At 45.8% G+C, this 18,215-nt stretch overlaps 1 protein-coding gene across 2 annotated transcripts in view; it reads right to left on the bottom strand.

Moving 5' to 3' along the window:
• The window catches only part of ABHD2 (abhydrolase domain containing 2, acylglycerol lipase), a 77,582-nt gene that overhangs the window by 30,300 nt on the left and 29,067 nt on the right, over nucleotides 1-18,215 (bottom strand). For both annotated transcript variants that reach the window (XM_075897068.1, XM_075897067.1), the window contains 2 exons: nucleotides 5,180-5,355; nucleotides 289-456 (listed from right to left, as the gene is read on the bottom strand). In XM_075897068.1, the coding sequence (XP_075753183.1) occupies nucleotides 289-456; nucleotides 5,180-5,355 (344 nt within the window). The remainder of the gene's footprint in view (nucleotides 1-288; nucleotides 457-5,179; nucleotides 5,356-18,215) is intronic.

Here is an 18,215-nt window from a genome sequence, read left to right as displayed (position 1 = left end):
AATGTTCTGTGCTGTTTTTAGCTCTAATTTACCCCTAAATGTCCTTTAATAACAGCCCGTAAGCAGTGGAAGTGTGGGTAATGCTGCTAGATAATATTGACCTCCCATGGTCCAGAACATTCTTTTGTTCAGAACTGGTCAGATGCTGAGGGTGCCGGACTAGAGAGGTTCAACCTATACTTTCTCTCCCTCAACTAAGAGAAGCCAAAACTAGTTTGCCTAACTTAGTTGATCCTTGGAAACCAATTAATTTCTAAAAAGAAGTTAGAAAAGCTGAGGAGTACTCACCATACGTGAACATGCGTGGGGAAGTGAGCTCAATATTTGGTAGAGCTCCCAGATGATTCAAGACAGCACATCTATAACCATTTTTCTGAGCATAATCAACAAAAGTGCGGATATACTGCTTCTCGCTGTGATTAGCGATTCCAGGGCAGATGACCATTGTGACATCTTCTGTACATTTAATAAAGGAAGAAAGAAGACAAAGCTCAGGTTCAGGCTGAAGTAACATTTACTAAAGTAGTTTTGGACATTGCAAGTCAATGGAAAAGCTTTGACAGAAGGACAGCTAGAACATGATTTTGCTGCCAAGCAAATGAAGTTAGACTAGTTTGAGTTGAGATAGCAAAATTATAAATGCAAAGAAAATACAAACATGTAACTGTTGTTGGAAATTCTTCCCAGGATGGGCATATACTAGGCTACCCAAAAGCACCAGACCTTCACACAGAATTTCTTGGGCGACTTCATGAAAGTTTGCACCAGTAGTTCTACAGATAACTCATTAGAGGCAAGAATTCTTTACTAACTAGGAACAAGAACTTTTTGGACAATACACATATTACATATTTTCCCCCCAGTGGTAATGTATTGTGATAGCTAATTCTTGGGGAATTCTGAAGTCCGCTGCCACCCCATACTACAGACTAGACAGCATGCCACCAGGAGGGAAATTTTTTCTCTCAGGGTATGTTATTGATACTAAGTCTATGTCCCCTTCAAGCTCAATGGAAGAATCAATTTAGGTTAAAAATTGAAAGTTCTGCTATAAGCAGATACAAAAAAGAGGTTTATTTTCTTTAGTTCTGCTTTCATAAAAGTTAAACAACATAAAGGTAGTAAATACAGAAGTGTGGCTGCTACCACCTCATGTCCCGTAAAACAAGCATCCTGTTATGAAGTAGTTTCCTGCATGTTTCAACATGGTGAGACATCTTTTGATTAGAATAACCTAGACTAAGCAGCCTCCTACAGCAGAAGAATTTATTCTCAGGTAACAACTGAGTGAAATTTCTCAACAACCCAAGATTAAGTGACAAAAGCAATGTCAAACTGCTGGACTAGAGGTCTCTACTTACTTTGAGGGAACCTACATTTACTTATAGTAGCTAAAAGATCTACAGTCAAAAAATTCCCCAAAGTGAACGTGGCCATTATGACACAAAACTCATGACCAACTACTGTCACTATTCAGTTTCTTTGCTCCGCAGCTGATCTTCTGAAAGACAATTAGGCTAAGGGCTTGATGTGCTCCAATGTGGACAAGCTCATTGTTGCACATTGCCAGGGAAGCCAGCTACTGCATTTTTGTACATTGTATGTGAACAAACACAGTAATTGAGGTCACAAGACACTGTCATGCAGCGCTAGTTATTAAACAAGTGTGCTTTATTTCTACATCGTGCTCCACTTACTGCAAAATATTCCCTCCCATTAGCTTCTCTCCGGCTCTACAAATGACCTGGACCAGAATGACAGTAAATGTCTTTGTGTAGCATCCTACCACAAAGTGAGGATCCTATTTGTTTCTAAAGAGAATGTGTTTGAATTGATTAGAAAAGGTGGACTAATCTGTCTGAGGCCCAAGTAGAATGACAGGTTGCAAGTGAAGCCAGTTACTGAGTAGAGTTCACATTAATCTGTTGAACTGGGATTTCACTGAAATATGCTAGTGCCAGTGAGCCAAAAGGTGGAGCTCCCCCTGACAGCATGTTTATAATCAAATGAAGATATTCATGATTTTTGATTTACTAAGGCAATGGTTTCCTAAATTACAAATATAGTTACCTACTGACATCTGAAACCACCTCGTTTTGTATCCTAAACATGTTTACGTTCTCCTCTTTTGGAGATTGAATCTTGGGTCCAGGATGACTTTGGCACAAAGTTTAAGTTTAACCTGTTTTATGATCAGGTCATGTCCCTCTAGAGTGCTGTAACTACAAAGATTCCCATTTGCTAACCCCATAGACAGCGGGATCTGCACTGACTTTTTACCTGACCTTATCTAGCTTGTGCAGTCTCTAAATTGGGGGTTGGCAACCTATGGCTCACTAAGGAGCCAAACATGGCTCTTCTGAAGCCCCAACTCAGTCCCACAGCAGGGAACCAGCACTGGCGCTACAGCCTCATGGCCTCCAACAAGACTGGAACATCAGTGCCAACTTCCCGGTGAGGGGCGGGGATGAACAGGGAGAGAAAGCTCAGAGCCTCTACACCAGACCTGGAGTGCAGGAAACAAGCAGAGCTAAAAATGGCTCAACACAACAGCGTTTTCCTTCCCCCACAGTGTGCAGGGAAACCAGGAACCAAAGATGGCTCTCTGTACACTACTAATTTGTTTCTCCGGGACAGACTTTCCCGGAGACTTCGCCTGCAAATCCCGCCCAGAGGCTTCCTGCTGGGGAATGAGAGCAGTAGGAAGCATGTTACACAGTGCATGCCATGCAGCGAGAAAACAAGTGCTCCCTCCCCCCCATGCCCAGACCTTCCTACCTCCTCACTCACCTCCCCTGGCCAGACAGCCTGCCCCTAGCCAAAATTCCCCCTGCCCCCAGCACCTGCTGGCCAGGCAACCAGCCCCCAGCTTGCTCCTGCCCCAGCAATCTGCCTTCTGGCCAGACCTCACCCCCTCCTTCACCCTTCCTCCCGCCCAGATCCTGTACTCCCATCCCTATCCCATTCACTGGCAGCCCTGCCCCACACACAACTCCTCATTTTTTGCCTCAATCCAGAGCCTGGGAGGCCCACAAAATTCCCTAACCCTGGAACCACAGAAGAGTAAATCTGGCCTAAGGCCTTGAACCTCAGCCCTCCCCCCAATACAGAGTTGGAGCACCAGCAGAGTGAGGTGTTTCAGTTGGGGGTCACATCAGTGAAGGTTAGGGGAACTGGAAGGGGTATTTTTGTCTCACTTCAGTGGTCCCTGACTGATTTTTCTGTGGGTCGGTGGCCCTGACCCAAAAAAGGTTCCCCACCCCTCCCATAAATAAAGAATGTTGAAACCTTCTGTGTTGGATATAATATTTTCCTTTATTTTTTTAAAAAAAAAGATTGGCCAACAAGCCTGCAATTGGGACCAGCTCTCATCTGGCTGCAGCTTTATAACACTCCTGCACTCTCACGCACCCCAACCCGAGCCCATCATACACCTGAACTCCCTGACCTGAGACGCTCATACTAAGGATGTTAAGGACTAGTCTATTAGTTGAGTCGACTAGTCACTCAGATAGAGGCAGCAAAGGGAGTGGGAAAAGGGGTTACTTCAAAGAGGCAGCATGGCATGGAGCCCTGTATGAGCTCCATGCAGTGCTGCCACTTTGAAATGTAGTGGTGGTTTTTCAAAAAGGCAGCGCCTCAGAGAGGCCGGGATCAGCTGTGCAGCATTGCCCCCTTTGAAATGCCACCGCAGTGTTTCAAAGCAGCAGCACCACGTGGAGCTCGGGATCAGCTGGAGATTCCCCAGCTGACCCCGGGCTCCATGCAGAATTTCCACAGAACCTGGGGTCAGCCGGGGACTCCACAGCTGATCCTGGGCTTTGCACTCGGCATTTCAAAATGTGCGGAGCCCAGGGTCAGCTGGGGAGTCCCTAGCTGGTTCCATGGAAATGACACACGGAGCCCCAGATCAGCTGTGGAGTCCCCAGCTTATCTCAGTTTCCATGGAAATGCTGTGCAGAGCCCAGGATCAGCTGCGGAGGCCCGAGCTGATCCCGGCTCCGTATGGCATTTCAAAGCGACAGCATCACATGGAGCCTGGGGTCAGCAGGTATCCTGCTGATCCCACGCTCCATACAAGCACTGCCACTTTGAAATGCACAAGAGCCCCCACTAAGGACTCTTGTACATTTCAAAGCTGGCACACCACATGCAGCCCAGGGCCAGTAAGCATCACCAGTGCCCTGCCATAAGACTGACAGAGGACAGCCTGAATGCATTCATGAAGATGGATTTGACTAGATGTGATGTAAATGTCAATGAAATGTGCGAAGAGATGCAGCAGCAGAAGTCCCATTAAGTAAAGTCTGTGAGTACAAGGTTTCATTTATGCTGCTATTAATCATTATGTCAATTATAAGTAATATCAAGTTGTATATTTTCAATCATGCAAATGGGTATTCTTATATGGCTCTTTGTTGACTATTTGTTCTGAATTTTGATGTAGTTTAGCTCTTTGATTTGAAAAGGTTGCCAGTCCCTGCACTAAATGATGGTTCTTCCGCTTGCCATCTAAATAAGTGTTTACAATTCACTGTGACTCAGCAGTTCCTATAGCAGCAGCTAAATGTTTTGGCTTGATCTGTGCACTTTAATGGGTTGTGAGCATTAAAGAAGATTGAGCCACATGCAGGACAATCAAGGCTATTGACCTTCTGGCTAGCTCCAAGCACATCACATAGTATGGAGTTATTCCTAACCTAACATTTTATTTTCTGAAACTTCTTGTTCAATTTAAATGCAATTCCTTCCTATCCTCACCAGGATGTATTACACTAAATATGACAGCTTGTATTTTAGAGTATCTAAATCTTGGGAATATAGAATATGTCCATTGCCTGCTTCAAGTGCAAATCTGATAGTAATTTATGCATGGCCACCTCCTAAATTTAAACCACAGGCCATAAAGCATGATTTCCCCAAACATCTGTAACTAAACTTCAGAGCAGGGGCCCTAAAAGGTCAATAAACAGATACAGCACAGATTTTGTATGATACAGCCAATTTGAGGGGCTGAGTCCTTATTTCCCTCATCTACTGAGTCAAAGCTAGCCCCAATCTTTCCGGGTTTCTCAAGGATAGCAATGTAACTTTTCCAAATATACTTCAACAAATATTTAGACAAGTCTCTAATCAGACAGATTAAAGCCACACATGCCAACGTGGCTGTTTGACTAACCTCTGATGCAGTGTTCAGTCAGGGGCTCAAAGAGGTCAAAGGTTGATGTTGCTCCATCTGACATTGTGAGGTACTTGCGAAGTCCATAAGGATGTGGTGATCTTACTCGCCCCATCTTCCCATAGAGAGCAGTCTGGATATGTCCACTCTTCCCCCAGATCATGGGTGGAATGTACCTGCAAGGAGAGAAAGAAAGAGAGGATTCAGCAGTGTAGTCTTGAGCTTTTAAGAGTCAATTTGCAATTTCTCTCACACACCAAAGACATTAGCAATGTGAATAAGTGTAAAGTAATGCACATTGGAAAAAAATAACCCCAACTATACATATAATATGAGGGGGACTAATTTAGCTACAACTAATCAGGAAAGAGATTTTGGAGTCATCTGGATATTTCTCTGAAGATATCCACACAGTGTGCAGCGGCAGTCACAAAAGCAAACAGGATGTTAGGAATAATTAAAAAAGGGATAGAGAATAAGATGGAGAATATCCTATTGCCGTTATATAAATCCATGGTATGCCCACATCTTGAATACTGCATACATATGTGGTCTCCTCATCTCAAAAAAGATATACTGGCATTAGAAAAGGTTCAGAGAAGGGCAACTAAAATGATTAGGGGTTTGGAACAGGTCCCATATGAGGAGAGGTTAAAGAGACTGGGACTTTTCAGCTTGGAAAAGAGGAGACTAAGGGGGGATATGATAGAGGTATATAAAATCCTGAGTGGTGTGGAGAAAGTGAATAAGAAAAAGTTATGTACTTGTTCCCATAATATAAGAACTAGGGGCCACCAAATGAAAATAATGGACAGCAGGTTTAAAGAAAATAAAAGGAAGTTCTTCTTCACACAGGGCATAGTCAATCTGTGGAACTCCTTGCCTGAGGAGGTTGTGAAGGCTAGAACTATAACAGGGTTTAAAAGAGAACTAGATAAATTCATGGAGGTTAAGTCCATAAATGGCTACAAGCCAGTCTGGGTAAGGAATGGTGTCCCTAGCGTCTGTTTTTCAGAGGGTGGAGATGAACGGCAGGAGAGAGCTCGCTTGACAGCAGAAAGGCCAGGGCCCAGAAGCTCCAACACATTAATGTTTTGGTGACAGAACTATGTAACAAATGCTATTCCAGAAACTAGACTTTTTTAGTCTACTTATTCAATTATAATGGGGCATTATAGTGTAGATTCAGTGTAGATTAAGGATGTTAAGTAGTATTTATTTCACTAATCGACAGGGCTCACCAGCCACATGGCTCAGCACGCTGCGCATGCGCAGACCACTCTGCACACGTGCTGATCACACTGCGGCGCCATGCTGGGCTAGAATCTACTCGCCCGTGGCGAGTAGATTACCTAAATTGTTGAGCCCTGCTAATCGATACATTTTTCCCCAGCTGACCCCAGCCTCCAAGCGGCTCTGCCCCTTTGAAATGCCACCGTGGCATTTCAAAGGGGCAGTGCCGCACAGAGCACTGCACGGAGCCTGGGGTCAACTGGGGACTCCAGCTGATCCTGGGCTACATGTGGCACTGCCCCTCTGAAATGCTGTAGTGGCGTTTCGAAGGGGCAATGTGACACTGAGCCCAGGGATCAGTTGTGCGGCGCTGCCACTTTGAAGTACCCCCTTCAAAGCTGGGGGTGGAGGGAGAAAGAAGTCAACTATCCTGTCGACTATCCAATAAGCATTTTCTTATTGGATAGTTGACCAGACCTTAACATCCCTAGTGTAGATCAGATTTTAAGTTACTTAAGTTGCTTAAATCAACTTTAAATTAGTCAAGAATATTAAGACAGTTAGAAATGTGGACCCCCATACTCACTAAGCATGAGCACAAGGCCACATAGCAAGTCAGTTATGCCAATCCAGTTTTTGGACTCTGGGGGATGGCTCTCAGTCCGATACCAAGTCTACTTTATACTACGTGCTTTCCCGATAGGAGGCAAGGGCTCAGTGCTTGTCTATAGCTCTGAGAAGCACAGTGTTAGATAAGTGGCAGGAATTTTATTGGGCCACTCTGCCTCTACTGTCACTAGATAGAACTAAATAAAAAACCCAGAACCACCCAATTCCATTGCAGGGAGCTAAATAAAGCATTTCCTGTCAAAGGCGGAAAGCACATCTGTACTAAGCTTATCTGGAGTGTGCTAGGGCTGGATGCCAGGGCAGATGGCTTTTTATCTCTGATATACTGTTCTTCATGAACCCAAGAAGAAAATGTGGAGATTGGGGGGAAGGGCAAGAAAGGGATGGTTTTATCCCGTTTGCAAACATGCCAACACAGCTGGCAAGAATTCAGTTAATGAGAGGCATAAAGCTGCACAGGCATGAAAGGTCAGACATCTTACCACCACACTAGGGTGACAGAGGCTCAGCACATGCCCCAAAGGGAAATGAATACAAATTATCCCTTAACATGAAATGCACAAATATGATTAATCAACTAGCAGGAGAAAATTAATTTCAGGGGACATGGATCAGCAGATATCCCAATTAGGAGCCACGTTCCTTATTATGCAGGTCATGTTACACATAGCAAGTTTAGAAAACAGCTGACAGTCTCCATGGAATCCAAAACAAATTGTGGAGTAACAGCTCTGTGATGTTTCAGGGACTTTTGACATTTACTTCCTCTTTTATTGCCCCAGACAATATGAAGCAAAGTTCTTGTTTCCTTGAGCAGGGGGTGAAGGCTTTGCCAAAAACATGAGCAGAGCTTGGATTCCTCCATTCAACTTCACTGCTTATGCAGCAGGCAATAACCCAATAAAATGAGACCTGAATTAAAGTATTTTATGCCACTACTCTCCTTTACAGCTCTGCTCCCATCCTTTCCCCTCCCTTTCACACCACAGTCTCTTGCTACCATTCTATTTCTGCACTTCAGTTCTGAGTGCCCCCCCAATAAAGTATTTTTAATTGATAAAATATAAATGGGATACATAAGAAAGTAAGACACATTCCTATAACTCTGACTGTCTTGCTTGTATGCATCTTCAGATCATCAGAGCTGCTTTATCTCGTCCCCAGCTAACCCCGGGCTCCGTTGAAATGCCGTGGAGACCCCAGGATCATGGGGCTCCATGGCTGCCCCTTTGAATCATTGATGTTCACATATCTTCCCATTAATAGTACTGGGCAATAGTAATATTTAAATGCAAAGCCAGTAGATTTACTCTAAACGCTACTGTGTTAAATTTGGGGAAGAAAATACACTTACATAAAGATTTAATGCCTACTTTAAAGGCAGATCTTGTCAGAACCTTAGCTCACAGTAAGGATGTAAAAGGTTAATTGGTTAAGAGGTTAACGGATAAGCTGATGCTTATTGGTCTCAGTTAACAGTTAAAATCCCACAGGCTGCCAGCATCCCACAGGAGATGGAGGCTGGTGAGATTGGGAGCTGGCAGCCCATGGGACTACAGGCTGATGCAGCTGGGAACCCTAAGGGGCAGGAAGTTGGTGGGGCTGGGAGCAGGCAGCCCACAGGGGCCACGAGCTGCTGGCAGCCCACGAAGCTAGGAGCCAGGAAGTTGGCAGCCCACAGGGCTGCAGTCCGGCAGAGCTCATTTAACCCCATAACTGAATTAAATTTTAACTGGTGACATAGTTAATTGTTAGAGAAAAGAAACTGCTCCCCCAGTAAAAAAGTTTGGCCAGGCCGCTCTTGCTATAGTGGGCTGCAGTACTCCTTGAGAGAAACCGGCCGCACCCTTCCTGCATACCATTGCCTTTAGAAAAAGGAAAGGTGTGAAAAGGGAAAAATAGCCTCAGACTCTCCCACCGGTCACCTTGGCGTGAGAACTGCGGGGCTTACCTGGTCGCATGAAACCTGCAGTTTCGGCCCAACCCCTAGGACACAGACCGCCCCACTTGGTGACCATTGGGCCATATATGGTAATATGCAAGCGTGGGAAAGCGATGTGCAGATTTGGGGATAAATACCCATCGCACAGTTCGCTCTAGTAGGTCTTCCCAACACACGTACCACCGTGCGCATGCCGTCTCGTATACTTCCAAGTGCTGCCGGCCTAATCAACCGACCAGCCACCTCCCCCGACTCTCGGGCGTAACCAAGGCCTTCGCAACCGAACCGATATCTGTGAAATGTTCCATGTGCTGTATAAGTTGGTATGTATGATTTGATTTTTTCTTGTTGTATAAGCTTAGTGTTGTAGTTGTTTTTGGGTAGTACATAGAGTTTGTAGTTATCACTTATTAATTAGTGTAGCTGGATATTTTAAGATTAGAGACTATTCCCCTTGCCGTTCCCATCCTTATATCTCTGACACGTTTAACTAGAAATCATAGAATAAATATAATAAATACTGTAAATTCATTATTAACATGGTCTATTAAAAACCTTAGAATAAATACTATAAATTCACCACTGTCATAAATAAATATTTTTTATTTGATAAAACTGTCCACCTGGTTCTGTCCTTCCCCCCTTGGGTATTCATCATCGGACCTGTGATTCTCGCGACATGGCGTCACGAACAGGATGCCCGTGGGAAGACAGAACTAATTTAACCCCAGAAGATTTACTCTTCCATGCCCAATATCACCAAATCACCAACACAGGTGACAGCATACTGGGACACCTGAGTATCGCTACTGGGGATCAAAAATGGGAGGTACGCCTTGATGGCCCGTCACTGGGTTGCGTCCTCCACACACACCCCACTAGTTGCTTTTTCCCGTTGCTGGAGGAAAAGCAGGTAAAACTAGCAGGGCTTAAAAAGCCACTAGATCCAGCAGCGACCCCCCGTCATGCCCTTAAGGCTATGGAGGCCTGCATAAAAAAGGCAGGAGCCTCTGTCTCTCCCTCGACATTCTATCCCGACTTAGAGACTGGGGGCCGAGCACACACCTTAGCCGCCAACGTAGCCGCCACCCTCGTAAACGCGCGAACGCGCCACAAGTTAAAACCTGATACTTATGAACCTCACCACCTTTTAGGAGCACTATACGGCCAGTTCATAACCGCACTGCGCCTAATAGAGCAGTATGAAGTTACTGCACGAACAGTCACACAGCAAATGTGCCCCACAAACAGCGCTAGAGCTGGCGGCACACAAAACCCCATTGAGGAACCAAAACCACCTTTACCCGAACCACCCCCCCCATACCCGTCTGCCCCACTCCTGCCCGAAAAACCTCCCACCCCCGCCGAAGAAGATAACCAGCCCCGGGAGGTTTGCCCCGTGGTGGTCACTAAGCACCTGGTGGACCAACAAGGTAACACCACGACTCAATCCGTCTCCCACACCTGCACTGCGGCAGAAAGGAGGGAATTGGCTGAAGCCACCCATAGACGCCCTGGAGAACCGGTAGTCATTTGGTTGGGGCCAAATGACCCAGAAAATGGTAGTGAAATTGTAGACTAGGAGGAGTGCACCTATTTGGTACGCAACGCCAGTTGGCATGGCGGGGCAGGAAACCCCATCATTGTCCAATGCAATAATGTTTGGCCAATCCCTCTCCCCTCTGATCACCCAGCTCATGGGCACCACGCTAGCCTCATTTAACATCCCTCGTGGAGCTGTAAAGGCTCCGCAAGATCTAATGTATGGCATAGCTGGACTCTCTATAGTTGTTTGGAGTCCTGCAAGGCACCCCCTCAACCTGACACCGGCCCAACAGACCCTGGGGGGCAGCCACATAGATTTGTCAATGACATCTCACAAATCCCGGTTGCAGGAATAGCAATAGACGCGGTTTATGAGGCCACAGGGCATCCAGATGCTGGCCAAATAAGGTGGTTACGCACTTTTGTTGACCAACCATTAACTAGCTTGTACATCATAATAGATAAGATCCACATTCCAACCCGCCAACCCGAACCATCAGCGGGAGCGGTAGCCACCATAATTTCAGGACCCCTTCCCGGCGCCAAGCAGTACCCAAAGGACATTGTGGTTGTAGATCTTGGGTCCCGCCAAACGTGGTGCAAGCCTTTACGCCGCGCCACGGTCAGCACGCTTACTAATGCCTTGCTGGAGCTCTTGGCCGCCTAGGGAGTGCTCAGACAAGTTCAAACTGATGGGGGCCCCCCGTTCCAGTCAAATGCACTACAGCAGTTTTTCCTACAGTTTAACATCGCTCACCATGTCCACTTGCAGTATCATCCCCAAAGTAATGGCATGGTGGAGCGTAAAATCGGGATCCTAAAGACTACCCTCCGCACTTCCTTGAAAGGAAGAGACTTTAAGAGCTGGCATCTCCACCTACAGCCTATGCTAATTAACCTTAATGAGCGGTGCAACCGGTGGCCAGACCTTAAGGCCCAGCCTTAAGGGCCATGGACACCCCAATTCAAAGCAGATGACCCAGTATGGATCTGCATTCCTGCCCACGATGGGAAATGGCATCCACAGCAGGCCGTCATCCAGGGTCCCGCCAAGTACCCCAATACGTATTGGGTGCTAGTTAGTGACTCTGGGCGCCACCTACTGGCCCACCATAATTGGTTAAGCAGACGTAACTAACTGACTTGGGCCAGTTCCGTGGTAACTGAGCCACCATGTGTTTTATCATAGATGCTGTTCATGACCCTACCATCCGGAGAGGGCCAGAAAAGTGTCACCAACACCGTGAAGCTTTGGGCCACTGCATATGCGGTCACCAGCAACCTCACCGATTGCATCGTCTGCACCCGCACCATACTCTCAGCCGCTGACGCGCCGTTTTTAGTCCGGCCCATTTTCCTAAATATGTCGGACCCGCTTAATGGGACCGACTGGGGCTTGGATGCGCGCCGACAGCTGCGCCCTATTTCCCGGGCTCCCACCCTTACCACCCTCTCGATTCACCCCACCTTAGCCCCACCAGGCACGTTCTGTTGGGAGTTCCCTTCCCCAGTGGTAGCTTCATTTCGTTGCCCCGAAGATCCTAAGCACCAGCCTGTTTTTGTTGGTAATCAGTCAGGCTGCACCTGGATCCTTAGTCCGTATGGACTATTTAACAGCTCCGGCAGTAATGTCACCTCTCGGTTTGTTAATATCCCGGACCACAGTTTCCCACCCAACCTTACTTCCATTGCCTTTATTTCCCCTGAGGAGAACGCCTCATGGGCATATCCCTTTATCTCCGCTAACGCCATATTTAGGGAACTTGTTAACCTCTCTATTTCTTGCATTCGTACGGAAACCAATGGCCACGAATACGGTGACCCGGTTCCCATTCCCTGGTATTGGGGCAATGAGGACGAGTACGACCTCACTACCTTTCTAATGGACCACCAAAAGCCAAACACACCGACTTTTTCGAAGCTCAATGCACTCCGCCCTGGACACTTCTGGATTTGCGACAACCAAGCCCACGCCACCCTTCCTGCACACGCCATAGGACGCTGCACCCTTGGCTACATCCAAATTGAGGGAGGAGGCATCTACTCCTACGCGAGAGACGAACATCCCCGCTTCACCCATCGACAAAAACGTGGATCTTGGGACATTTGGAAGTCAATTGAGGGCTGGTTTAGTAAAACCACACAGGCTGTGGTCACATTTAACCCTGTAGGCAATTTGATTTTGCAAGAGGAAGTTCGCGCCCTTGGCATTAGCATTGAAAGACTTGGCAATAAGACTGCTACTGCCTTACTTCTTACTAATCAAAAGGTAGAAGAAATGCGCATGTATGTAATGCAAAACCGTTTAGCTTTAGATTATTTGTTGTTAAAGGAATCTGGGTTTTGTCGTTGGTTAGGCAACAGCTACTCTCAGTTTGCAGGTAAATGTTGTATGGAAATTAAATCTATTGAGCAAAATGTAACACAGATTATTGATGATATCGAGGAGGTTGCTAAGAAGGCCAGAGAGTCTGTTTCTTGGTGGGAGAACATATTCGGCTGGGTCCCTTCCATATTTGGCCTTGGGGGATTAAGACAGTTTTTCTGGTTCCTTTGTGTCATATTGCTGGCTGTTAGCTTTGTCCTGTGCTTGGTTTGCGGCATTGTTAAAAACTTCACGAACCGCATCTCCGCCCTACCTATCTCCACGCCCGAACAAGAGGGGCTGCTTGCCTTTGAGGAAGCGGAGACGGACGAGGAGGTGGAGGTCTAGGTCTTCCCAGACGCAGCCATGGCCACGGGGGCATGTTAGAGAAAAGAAAATGCTCGCCCAGTAAAAAAGTTTGGCCAGGCCGCTCTTGCTATAGTGGGCTGCAGTACTCCTTGAGAGAAACCAGCTGCACCCTTCCTGCATACCACTGCCTTTAGAAAAAGGGAAGGTGTGAAAAGGGGAAAATAGCCTCAGACTCTCCCACCCGTCACCTTGGCGTGAGAACTGCGGGGCTTACCTGGTCGCATGAAACCTGCAGTTTTGGCCCAACCCCTGAGACAAAGACCCCCCCCCACTTGGTGACCATTGGGCCATATATGGTAATATGCAAGCGCGGGAAAGCGATGTGCAGATTTGGGGAAAAATACCCATCGCACAGTTCGCTCTAGGAGGTCTTCGCAACACACGGACCACCGTGCGTGTGCCTTCTGGTATACTTCAAAGCGCTGCCGGCCTGATCAACCGACCAGCCACCTCCCCCGACTCTCGGGCGTAACCAAGGCCTTCGCAACCGAACCGATATCTGTGAAATGTTCCACGTGCTGTGTAAGTTGGTATGTATGATTTGATTTTTTCTTGTTGTATAAGCTTAGTGTTGTAGTTGTTTTTGGGTAGTACATAGAGTTTGTAGTTATCACTGTTATTAATTAGTGTAGCTGGATATTTTAAGATTAGAGACTATTCCCCTTGCCGTTCCCATCCTTATATCTCTGACACGTTTAACTAGAAATCATAGAATAAATATAATAAATACTGTAAATTCATTATTAACACAGTCTATTAAAAATCTTAGAATAAATACTATAAATTCACCACTGTCATAAATAAATATTTTTTATTTGATAAAACTGTCCACCTGGTTCTGTCCTTCCCCCCTTGGGTATTCATCATCGGACCTGTGATTCTCACGACATTAATGTTTTATATCCCTGCCTCACACATGCTATAGTTCCTCCAGGATACAGTGCCAGAAACACATGACACCTTAATCTTCCAAAAAGATATCCCTCCCATTTGTTAGGAATGACTGATAATATAGTTAGTTCCCAGTAACTGCATGCAGTATGTATTAGGGATGTTAAATGACAGTTAATTGAGTAGTCAATTAACCTTATTAATTCTTATCGGTTAGTCGTCTATTCTATAGTTCCTGGGGGTGAAGCTGGCAGCCAGTGCGCTCTGGCCCCACTCTGAAAGAGCCCCTTGCCACTCCACACTGCTGCCTCTGTATCAGAAGCACCAGTGCAGGGTCCCAAGGAGGAGCTTGTCTGCGGGGGGAGCCAATTTAAAAAACAAGCTCCACTCGCAGACCGCAGACCGGCTGCCTATCCAGAGGTGGGGCTGAGTTCCCAGACCCGGCACAAGCCAGAACTGAGCCGGCTGCCTGCTCGCCTGGCTCCTGATACACTTTAAACGCAGAGCTGCAGTGGGAGTAGGTCCCGGACTAGGCATGAGCCAAGACTGAGCCGGCTGCTGGACAGCCTGCTAAAAAATTTACTGTTGGAAGAGGTGGGCAGAGGGGAAATGCGTGTAGTCTATAGCATTAACCTATAAGATTTGCTTACTGGTTAATCAACTACACCATTACATCCCTAGTATGTATCTACTGCTATCACTCCCACACAACATTGCCCAGAGGACAGGAGCATGAAGAGGAAGAATAAAGTATTAAAGAGTTGATCAGGTGGAGCCTATATCCCCCTCTCAGTGACCACATTTATTTATCAAATAATGAGATTACAACTACTCTGAAAGTTTCCACAGGCCATAATAATTCTGAAGCCCTATAATTTGTGGGAATCTCACTTCCAATTTAAGATGTTGTAGAGACCCAACCAACACAATGAAAAGCCTCATCTTCCTTGGGAAATGCCACCTCCTTTACAAATATGCCAAGAAGGTCCTACTTGAGCAGCCCCTCAGAAATACCCAAGAGCGAGCTATTCCTCCAACTCTCTCAACCTTTAACTCTGAAAGTAGCCTACTGAGATGATCTGAAGCCACACTATTTTCCTGATATTCCTTACTGAGCTACACACTTTTCCAAATTATGTATAAAAGCAGCACTGAAAAATAAACATAGCTATCTTAGCACTGCACATATACATCTTCTACCCCCAAATACTTTCAAGAGCTGCACAGGCAATAGCAGAGACTTTGGAGGTCGGACGACAGATTCAGGAGAAACTGGAGTTTGTTTTCAAAAACACAACTGAAAGTCCAAAAGTTAACTCATTTTTAGTTATCCAGGAGGACATACCCAATATATGGCCACTTTTCTTCATTCTGCTTTAATATCAGGGCGTGGTAATTTATGCTGCTGACTTTATGACAAGAGATTTGAACTCTGTTTATTACTGATATCTAAGTCAAACATGCAGAACTCTAACCTAAAGCAAAGGACATTGAACTGTCCTCCACACCATTCCTAGATATGAACAAGGACCTTTCACGGTTGCTTAGTGACGGTACAATCTCTCTCTCAAGAGCTCAGATCCAGTTTGACATGTTTTGCCATTCTCCTATGCTCACTGCCCTCACACAAGCCCCCTCAGCACAGTGTTGGAAGAGACAGTTGAACCCAAAAACAAAAAAGGAAAGCATTGTACCAAGACACATCATTCCTGCAACTGTACATTCCAAGAAGGCATAAAAATAGATCCCAACTGAAAAAACAAGTGCTTCTACAAGAGACAAAACAGAGGACAGAAGACTTAATTGCTTTGTTTACAAAATAACTGTTAACCTTGTAACCATGCAAATTATCCCTTGGTGTATTTTAGAGATTTATCATACAATCAGAAACTTCTAAAAGAAGCTACAAAACAACTAACTGCATTTTTTAAAATCAGACATCCATCTCTACTGTAGGAGAGGCACAATGGAGTGGCAGCACCCCTAGACTTTTTAGCAACTATGCACATAAGAGAAGACTTAGTCTTAAGTCCTAAGACCATGGGTGGGGACGGAATCTGAGTAATCGGAACAGCTGGCCAAGAAATATGGAAGTAAATGAAAATGTGTTTGAGTTTTACTGTACAATCCCATTTTATATTGCCACACGTTACTTCCTAAACTAAGGATGTGTCAGATGGTAGTACACAAGCTGTATGCAATTCCACATTAATGATATCAAATTTAAACAGTTACATGACTATTCAATAGTCCCCAGAGGAGGGGCCAGCAGCCAATGTGCTCCTGGCCCCACTCCCAGGGACCCTCCTGCCAACCTGCGCTGCTGCCTCCGTATCAGAGGCAGCAGTGCAGGGTGACAAGCAGGAACCGGTCCACAAGGGGAGACTGTTTTAAAGCCTCATGGCTCCTGGCCCCAACCCTGCAAGACGGGACAGCATGCAGCTGCTGGAGTAACGGAGAGGGAGGGAAGAGGCAGGGGGAGCTGAGGGAGGGGCTGTGGGACACAGAGTGATGTGATGACATCACTCTGTCATCCCCTGGGAAAAATTTTTTAATATATATATATAGAGAGATTATGTCATCAAAAGGACAGATACTTTTAGGAGAGAAGTTTTATTAAGGCTACATTTCCATTCTAAGAAGAGACTGAAATTTGCTGCTGCCAGGAAAAGGAAGTGGGTTCTCAATGGAACTACTTTCCACATCTTCATCAGCATTTTGCTCCCTTATAAATTTTTGATTTCTCCACACTCAGTAACAGTTAGAACTCCAGGCTCATCAGTCTAGCAGACACATGTATTAACACATACTCATTTTCCTATAACTCCACCCTAACATTTACTTGGTTTTAAGAGCTGACTACAGAGGCACAAGATTTTCTTGGACAAAATTTTATCCAAATAAATTTTAAAACGGAAAGAGCACAAATAGAGCTATATACTATAGAGCTGTACTCTATAGGGATGTAAAGGGTTAGCTGATTACCAAGTTATGCGGTAAGCATTGCCTTACCAACATGCTTACCAGGGTAATAAGCACCTGGCCTGGCCAGAGCAGTCCAATCAGGCCCACCACGTTGTGAGGCACTCCAGGCTGGACGAGCCTACCACGCTACACCACAGGCAGGGAGGGGTGCTCCAGCCCAGCTGGGCCAGAACAGCCCTCCGCCTGCAGTGTGATGCAGTAGACCGATTTTACATCTCTAATACTATACTGGCCAACAGTACTAAATTCTGGAAAATAATCTTTGATGTTAGGTGCCACCAACATAGCCTTACAGTTAAGTAGTAACTTGTTTGTCTAACTTTGATATGGCCCCTATGTTACCTATGAGGCCAACCAACACTACTCTGCTTGAGGTAAACAAAGATATTGAGTTCCTGAAGAGACTAGGCATATTAAAATGTAGGTAAATTGGCTATCCACGTAACCACTAAAAATGTTCAGTGGTTACATGGTTACACACACCTGCAGCACAGGTTGGCAGCCAGCTCCGTGGGAACCAGTTTAAAAGCCCACCCCTGGCATGCACCGGTTCTTGCTTGCTTCTTTCCTCCTGTAGAGCTGGCTGGTGCCCCATGCTGCTGCCTCTGATACAGTTTAGGTCAAATTAACCTAATGCAGGGCAACAGCCAGCTCCATGATGCTGATATATGCTAGGAGTTGGCTTTGAAGCTAGTTCCCGGTGAGTACTGGCTTCCGTCTGCCACCCAGCTCCTCAGGAGCCAGCTGCTGCCCTGGTACAGAGGCAGTAGTGTAGGGCGACAGCCAGCTCCCTGGGAGCTGTACCAGGAGTCACATGTAAGCGATAAGCAAGCTTATCAGTTACTCATTTAAAAAGCTACACACTTACATCCCTAGAAAAGACTAATGGATATCCTACTCCATGAATATCTGATCCCACTTTTTTCTGTAGCACTAAAGTTCCCTAATAGAGTGATTCCAAGTCATCCTGCATTATTTGCAAGAGGAAATAATTTTGCTTATACCTGCCTCCTCACCACCCTACTCATGGAAAGAGTAAGGTCAGCTTTAAGCAGCAAGTTACTGTATAATGCAGG

Source organism: Pelodiscus sinensis, chromosome 14 (assembly GCF_049634645.1).
Source record: "Pelodiscus sinensis isolate JC-2024 chromosome 14, ASM4963464v1, whole genome shotgun sequence".
NCBI lineage: Eukaryota > Metazoa > Chordata > Testudines > Trionychidae > Pelodiscus > Pelodiscus sinensis.
The sequence above is the reverse complement of the archived record's forward strand: the minus strand, read 5'-3'. Positions and strand labels throughout refer to the sequence as shown.